Genomic DNA, 8,359 nt, shown 5'->3' with positions numbered 1-8,359 from the left:
TATTGATGGGCCCGCCTTGTCAGCCCTTCTCTTTGGATTTAAAGGGCCCCGCCGTTCCTTTTCGACACGGAATTGTCGACACCTCTACTCTTTGAGAAAAAAATATGGCTTGCTATGGATTCTAAATCATGGAATGTAATCTGGCTCGCACGCTAACTCTAAAACAATGATCGATTCGTGAGTAGGTATATGATTATACTGATTTTCCACATTTTGATTTGATCAGAGAAGAAGACCGGCCAATGTGTATTCGGTCGCCGTAAGTCAATTTTGTTCTCTTCATCGAGTACCTCAGGTGTCACGGGAATCGGTTGTCAGAATCCAAATTGTCGTAATACTTTATCCGTCTGGTACATCTCAACAATAGCGTAGTTGACCAATGAGACCCTAACGTGCCAGATGTTTGGATTCTGTAGGAATTCATCTGGAATTATTGCCCGAATCGCCGAATCCTCATATGGTGTCCATTGAAACTATATGAACGTGATAAAAATATTAATTATATACATAATACTAAATACTAAATACGAAATAGCTATGTTGTGTATATATATTTCATTTAATACTTACATGCGTTTCCGACCGTTGGTCTAATAGAAGTCGTATATCTTCAAGAGCGGTATGTATTCCAACATAACTCGGCGAATGGTTCTACGTAATTAAATAAGTTTTTAGCATAAAATTATATTTTATATCTATGTAATAATTGTAAAATCTAATATAGATTTTACCTCGTTAAGAGTGGAAATGTATAAGGGTGGTTCACTCGATGACGTAAAAATGGAAAGCGAAATCGAACCCATAATTGTAGAAGTGATAGACAACCTCCAATTTTAGCTTTATTTGGTTTCGTCGCCCAACACATCTCCAAGTACAATGTTGACAACATGGTAGACCCCCAACTGAGTTCACCAGCTACTTTAAAATCGACGAGTTTCAATAGCCACCTTAAATGTATGAGGTTTCGTGACAAGTTCGACATTAGATAATCTCCAATCATCTTAAGGGTGTATGCCCGAACTATCGTATTCTTTCTACTTCAGTCGAATCATCCCCCGGCTCCGGGAATGTGTCTTGTAACCAGCCCATCTCGATCCAAACTCCGTAAATATTATCCGAAATTGCACCCAAAAGATCATAGCATATTGCTCCCCAATCAGCAGATTGAGCGGACCCGGTGAGTACGAACCCATTCATTGGCAATCCCAATTGTAACTGTACGTCCTCCAAAGTGATGGTACACTCCCCACATGGAAGATGGAATGTGTGCATCTAGGGTCTCCACCTCTCTATGAATACGCTGATGAGTTTCGGGTCCAACTTACACCCTCGGCCTATATTGGCCACATGCCAAAAACCTTTTTCCCTCAAGTAATTTTCTATCAAGGTGATGGAGGATCAGACATATTACGAATATAACATTGTAACACCCGATCTGTCAACTGTTATAAAAAAATTATACAATAGAAATTAATTAAAATTATATAAATGAAAAAAATTAAATAATATTCAAAAATTGAAATTAACCCTTACCATTTTCATTTGTTCGATGGAGATATGTTTATGATCGAGACAAATTAATTCCTCGGTCATTGCTAACACGGTCAAATATCTTATAAATTATAAAAATAATAATACTAATTTAGAAAAAAAAGTTAAAGTAAATAGTTATTTAAAGAGAGCTTTAAGAAATTTAGAGAGAAATTTGAGAACTTTAAGAATTTTGGAAGAAATGTTAAAATAAATTGTGTGAAAAAAATAAGTAGGGGGCTTTTATAGTTTTTTTATGACCGTTGGCCTCTCAACTGTCAAATTTTTAAATGATCGTTGGAGTGACCGTTGAGGGCCAAAAACACGGGCTAAAGCGCGTCCTTGAGAGAGCATTTTTTGTCATGTCAATAAAATGCGTCCATGCCAGCGCGTTTTATGCTGACATGGCAAAAGCCCTCCCTGAAGGACGAAACACCTACATGGGAGCATTTTTAATTTTTTGGCCCATTTCGATAAATAAAATTTATAGTATTCCATTTCTGTAAATGAAGTAAGAAATGGGCTATCTTAGTAAAATGGTATTAGTTTACTAATTTTGTCTATACAAATAAAATAAACATACCTAATATCAACATACCTAATATCCTTTCTTTTCCTAATATCCACATTAACTGATGTGAATTAATTAATACAAAGTAAACCGAATTCATGATAATTATTCCACAAAATTATATAATGGTGTCATTTTTATATTAATATTTTTATTCTTTACAATCAAAAGTAAGTAAAAACACGATTCTATTATTAAAATAATAAATCCAAAACCTAAGACAGGCCGAACAAATAACCCACCCCCAAGCAACCCAATCTCCAAAATATCGAAACTCTGCAAGAAAAAATAAAAGATTTTCCAAAGAGAAAAGGTGGGAATGAATTGGGTTCAGAGGGCGCCTGACCAATAATATTTCATCAGGAAACCACACTTATTGATATTGATTACTAGATGTAACGTCTTTTCCCTCTCTTGGATGGCTCTCACTTGGCACCGGCAAGTTTGGTGCGGAGCTGCTTGGCAGCAGCAACCATATTGTTCAGTGCCGGTTTCACCTCCTCGTACTTGCGAGTTTTCAGCCCGCAGTCAGGGTTAACCCACAGGATGTTGGTCTCCAACACCGCCAGCATCTTGTTAATTCTGTCAGCAATCTCTTCAGTTGATGGTATTCTCGGAGAGTGGATATCATACACACCAGGGCCAATTCCAGCACCATACTTCACTCCTTCACGGAATACTGACAGTAGCTTCTCATCTGAACGTGAGTTCTCAATGGTAATGACATCCGCATCCATGTCGATAATTGAGTGGATGATATCGTTGAAGTTGGAGTAGCACATGTGGGTGTGGATCTGTCGGATGTTTTTGAGAATTCAGCTATCACAGATAGAGCGTGAATATGGAAGTTTCGATAAATGAACAAGAGTGATTTAGACATGAACCTGGGTGGTATCCTTGACACCACAGTTGGTGATCCTAAAGGAGTGGACAGCCCATTTCAAGTAGAAGGCGTGCTCAGACTTTCTAAGCGGCAACCCCTCTCTCAAAGCAGCCTCATCAATTTGGATAACATTGATACCAGCCTTCTCAAGATCCTCAACTTCATCCTTGATGGCCAAGGCAATCTGGTAGCAAGTTTCGAATCTGAAAAATTGGCAATCATAGTCAAATAATAATCATATTGCAAAGTAAAACAAATGCCGGTACAAATATAATACTTCTCATCATTTTTCCTGAATTGGCTTCCTTGTGTCATGCATACCTGGGCTGATCATTTCTGACAAAGGACCAGTTGAGGATGGTAACAGGACCGGTAAGCATTCCCTTCATTGGGCGTTTAGTCATGCTTTGGGCAGTAGATGACCAGAAAACAGTCATTGCCTTGGGGCGGCTAACATCACCATAGATGATCGGTGGTTTGACACAGCGAGAACCATAAGATTGCACCCACCCATTAACAGTGAAAGCAAAACCAGACAACTGCTCACCAAAGTACTCAACCATATCGTTTCTCTGCACAATGTCAGAAGTTAGGACACTTTGCCCATATATTAACATAAGATATATCTCCCGTTTACTTGCAAAATACTTGCCTCAGGCTCTCCATGAACCAGGACATCAATGTCGAGTTCTTCCTGAAGGTTGACAACCTTCTTAATTTCCTCCTTAATGGCTTTAACGTAATCGTCCTCTGAGATCCTGAAGGGAATAAGAGAGCACTAGTTAAAAGAATGGTCAAAATTTCATTTTATATGAATGATGTTAGGGAAATTTTCCGGATTAACTCACTTGTTAGCCTTGAATTCACGACGAACTCTCCTGAGTTCAACCGTTTGAGGGAAGGATCCAATGGTCGTGGTTGGTAGGATTGGTAGGTTAAGCTTTTTCTGCTGCGCATCAAGTCTAGCACTAACGTTTGTTGCACGACGGTGGTCAGAGCCCTTCAAAGCGTCAGCCTGGAAATGCAAGCACGGTAAAACACGATAACCAAAGAAAGAATTTTCACGGGAAAATATATTACCACAGAGCAATCACTCAAAAGACAGGAATTTTCAGTTCTATCAAAACACTTACAGCCTTTTGAACAGCCGCATTGGTGACTCTTGGGGAGGACTTCCTTGAGGCTTGAGCAGCAGCATTAGAAGAGAAGAAGGCCTAAAAGTAGATGCATAACTTATGAGTGACATGGTGTTATCTGGATCTCGAGAAAGCAGCAAACAACAAAAAAACAAAAGACCTAGTCCAATGGCTTAAGGCCTGACCGAAGATGTATCCTTGTTCTTAGAAAACTAGCAAATTAAGGAGATATACCTCATCTTTCTGACCAGCCAATGCCTTCGCAAGGGCATTAACTTCAACAACTTTCTGCGCAGCAAATGCAAGCCAGGATTTGATTTCATCATCGAGCTTAGTTTCATTTACTAAATCAACAGCAGTGTGGAGAAGCGAGCATGAGGTGGACACCACGAGCTTGTCTGCACATTGGAAAATTAATTCACAGATATCAGTAAATAACAAAACTGTAATTCTCATCATGAAATTACAGGCCATAAAAGGCAAAAGAAAATAGAATACCTTTGCCAACAACAGCCTCAAGAGCCTGCAAGGTTCTAAGGGAAGAAGCAAGATCATTGGCCCAAATGTTCCTTCCGTCAACAACTCCAGCAAAGAGGTATTTGCCTTTAGGGAAGTCCTTCTTGACCAAATCAGTGGTTTGTGTTCCACGAACCAAATCCAAACCATAAGCAGTAACACCCTTCAATCCAATGAGGGTCTTGTATGCCTCAGGAGTAAGATCAGCGAAGTAAGTTTCGATCAGAACATTCAAGCCAGAAAGAGCCGATTCCAGATCAGCATATGCAGCAGTGAATGCTTGCAATTGTTGAGAGTCGAGATCCAAGACAAGGGTGGGTTCATCAAACTGAATCCAGGAAGCACCAGCTGCCTTAAGCTCGGATATAACTTCCCTGTAGAGATATTCAGTGTCATAATAGCAAATTAGAGCAGTTAAATTCATGAAAACTCAATGACAAAAGGAGAACCAACTCTTACTTGTAGATAGGGATGATTTTGGGGAGGAGAGAAAGAAGAGAAAAGGTCTTCTCGACACCCTTTGCGGGTTTTGACAGCAACAAATATGAGACAGGGCCAATAAGGACTGGGACGGTGTCAACTCCGAGCTGCATGTGGGGACAGACAATCAGCATCCAAGTTTCATAATAAGACAAAAAACATCAAATAAGAAGTATGGAACACAGGATACAAGTTGGGCACAATAATCAAATTGGTCCAATTAATACTTCAAGTCTCACTCAGGGAATTCTCAAAAAATGGATCGTATAAAAATACAATACTAGAGAGCTACAAACTATTATAAAAATCTCAAACACCATATTGACAAACATGAAACCATTCCCAGAACCCTGAGCCAGCCAACCATATGTTCTAAGCCATTGCATAGAAGAAAGTATGCTAAAAGACATTTATCAATTGTTTAAGGCCTTGAAGCTATCTCAAATTCAGACCATCATGCATTTTCGTGAAGTCAGAATAACTTATAAATCCTCTTATTTCCATCACAATGCATATAAATACCTACTATGTTTATAAACTAGACCCAAGAACATACCGCCTTAGCTTCCTTGAACTCATCCACTGCCTTGTGAGAAGCATAAGAGAATTTAACATCAGGTCCGAGTTCAGGAACAATGAAGTGACTGAAACAATATATTGCACAACACACACACACACACACACACACGCAAAAAAAAAAAAAAAAGCATTAGTATGAGAAAACTCAGCACAAAGAACAAAACTAACAAAGTACAATTGACAATGGCAACTTACTAGTTGGTATCGAACCACTTGGTCATTTCCATGGCAGGCACAGAGGCATTTCCTCTAGCCATGGAGAAGTAAGTGTCATCTCCGATCTCACCACCAGTCCAGTTATATCTAGGTGGAACAGCTCCGAGCATGGATGTGGTATCAAGAACCTGGTCGTAGTAAGAGAAAGTGTTGCTGGGGATGTACTTGATCCCAGCACCAGACATCTGTTTCCAGATGGATGACCTGAGATCAGCTGCAACTTTTTTCAAATCCTCAGCACTGCTCTTCTTATCCCAGAAAGATTCCAAAGCAAATTTAAGCTCTCTCTTGGGTCCCATACGGGGATATCCAACAATGTGGGAAGCCATTTTCTAAACCAAATAAAAGAACAGACAAGATAAGCTTTATGATATCAAATCATATATAAAAGCTAACAACTTTAAACGTCCTATACTCCTAAACTGGAAATAAATGGAATCAAAGCTAAGATCCATTACACATGCAATTCAGCATGGGCTGAGATTAAAACTTCTAGATTACTAAATCACCTGAGAGCCTAATAGATAACACCATGCCCGAAACCAATGATTATACACTAAGACTATATATACCAAAATCTAGAAGGCTTGGATCTATTCAATCGATTTCATAAAGACAAAATAAAATAAAATAAAGTAAAAAAGATAAGCCAAAATACTTGATCAAATGCTAATAATATCAAATAGATCTGACTAAGAAAACTAGGATTCTTTAATAATTCCAAAAACCCAAATTAAAAATCAAATACTTGTAATAAATACCGAAAAAGAAAATCAAATGAAAAAAAAAAGTTGTATAAATAAACAAATGCGCTGATCAATGCTTACACTTTCTATTACACTTTTGCTTCGAGAACCCAGAAAGAAAATCAACTGGTACAGTTTAAAATCTAACACTAACGAGTAAATCTCAATAAAAAAAGTATGGATTTTGCAATGTTATTGAATAAACCATGTTAAACAATGAGAGGTTCAAATAACATTTAATGAAAACCCAGACAGAATATCACCAGGAAAAATACAAATGCAGACACTTACCCGTATATCTTAATGAAAAAAGAAAAGAGATAAAAATTGAACTTCAGACAAAAAAAAAGACAATGTTTAAGAACTTTTGAGAGAATTTCAAATCGTTTTAAAGAAGATTCAAACGGGAAACATCAATAGGATTGTAGAAAAAGGACATGAGAGAAGAGTTTGAATCAAGGCAAACAGTATTAATGAGTGAAGGAGAGAAATGAGAGGAGGAGACTAACCGAACTATAACGTAGCGAACGGAGATGAAAACGGAGAGAGAACTAAATTAGAGAAAAAAAGGGAGGGAACGGCAGAGAGGAGGAATCGGCACGATTTCTGAAGGTGGAAGAGTTTGAGCCTATTTATTGCCAAAGATGGTAGCCGCTGCCTTTCATCTATTGACTGATAAACAAATCTCAATTTTCTTTTTCCTTTTTGTTTGTTTTAAATAAAAATCTGGTTTTTTTCAAAATAAATAAAGTTTTTTAGATTTAGTGGAATTTAAGCCTACTTGCGGCTTTTTCTGAAATGGCGCCTGGGATTATTTTGGGGCTTGGTGAGATATACCGGAAAAAGTTAATTTTTAAAAATTCACATAAATGGGTTATTTTTGTTAAAAATTATGAAAATACGTTAAAAATACAAAAGTGATTCAACTGGTGCTGTTTTTAAGGGAAAATAAAAAAAATGCGTCTAACTCAACACTTTTTTTCCCCTTAAACTAGTAAAATGCGCCCAAATCAACACGCTAAAAAAAACACGTTCAGGTCAATGCATTTTCCTCTCTTTTTAGGGCTTTAATTGTTTAATTAGGGTTTATGGTTTATTAAATTAGGGTTTATGGTTAATTGAATTAGGATTTTATTATTTTATTTTATTTTTAAGTGTTTATTAATTAGTATTTTAGGGTTTTAGGAAAAATAATTATTAGTAGGGTTTGGGTTTGTTTAGAGTTTTATTGTTAGATTTTTTAGTGTTCATAAATTAGGGTTTAGGGATTCTAAAAAAATAAGTTTGACGAGATGAGTTTTGAAAATTTAATTTTAATGAAACGGGTTTTGAAAAATATCTCGGGATTTCCAGGAATCTGAAACGTTTTTGAAAAATGCCATTAATAGTAGGGGTTGAGGTTTGTAGAGGAAAAAAAATGCTTCAAGCTGGATGCACTGTCAGCAAAAGTATTGAAACGCTTCCAACTAGATGCCTTTTTCTGTACCGTTGTTGATAGTGCATCCTACTTGGAGCGTTTTTTCTTTACAAATTTCAACCCCTATTATTTGAGGCATTTTTACAGAAACGAGTGGCATGTTATCCCTTGGGCTATAAATGACTCATATTTCAACCTTTGGTGGCATAAGTTAGAGTAATAAAAATTGAAGAAGTTGAGAAGAATAGAAATTCGTAAGGAAGGTATAAGTTAGAGCAACGATAC

The 8,359-nt window shown here is 37.3% G+C and overlaps 1 protein-coding gene across 2 annotated transcripts; it reads right to left on the bottom strand.

Annotated features, from left to right (window-relative positions):
- Window positions 1-2,206: 2,206 nt before the first annotated feature.
- Window positions 2,207-7,466, bottom strand: LOC108464135 (5-methyltetrahydropteroyltriglutamate--homocysteine methyltransferase-like). Of its 2 annotated transcripts, none has more exons than XM_017764246.2 (12): window positions 7,167-7,466; window positions 5,891-6,243; window positions 5,673-5,760; window positions 5,096-5,223; window positions 4,619-5,010; window positions 4,355-4,518; window positions 4,118-4,198; window positions 3,833-3,999; window positions 3,637-3,742; window positions 3,306-3,556; window positions 2,986-3,187; window positions 2,207-2,895 (listed from the first exon to the last, which is right to left on the bottom strand). In XM_017764246.2, exons 2-12 carry the CDS (start codon window positions 6,238-6,240, stop codon window positions 2,527-2,529), a joined length of 2,298 nt encoding a protein of 765 aa, XP_017619735.1. In that variant the 5' UTR covers window positions 6,241-6,243; window positions 7,167-7,466; the 3' UTR covers window positions 2,207-2,526. The 2 variants fall into 2 exon arrangements, with proteins under 2 accessions (XP_017619735.1, XP_052880052.1); XM_053024092.1 differs by having other exon boundaries at window positions 6,949-7,460.
- Window positions 7,467-8,359: the final 893 nt, after the last annotated feature.

The sequence above is a fragment of the Gossypium arboreum genome, chromosome 13 (genome assembly GCF_025698485.1).
Source record: "Gossypium arboreum isolate Shixiya-1 chromosome 13, ASM2569848v2, whole genome shotgun sequence".
NCBI classification, from domain to species: domain Eukaryota; kingdom Viridiplantae; phylum Streptophyta; class Magnoliopsida; order Malvales; family Malvaceae; genus Gossypium; species Gossypium arboreum.
This window is presented reverse-complemented; position numbering and strand designations above follow the sequence as displayed.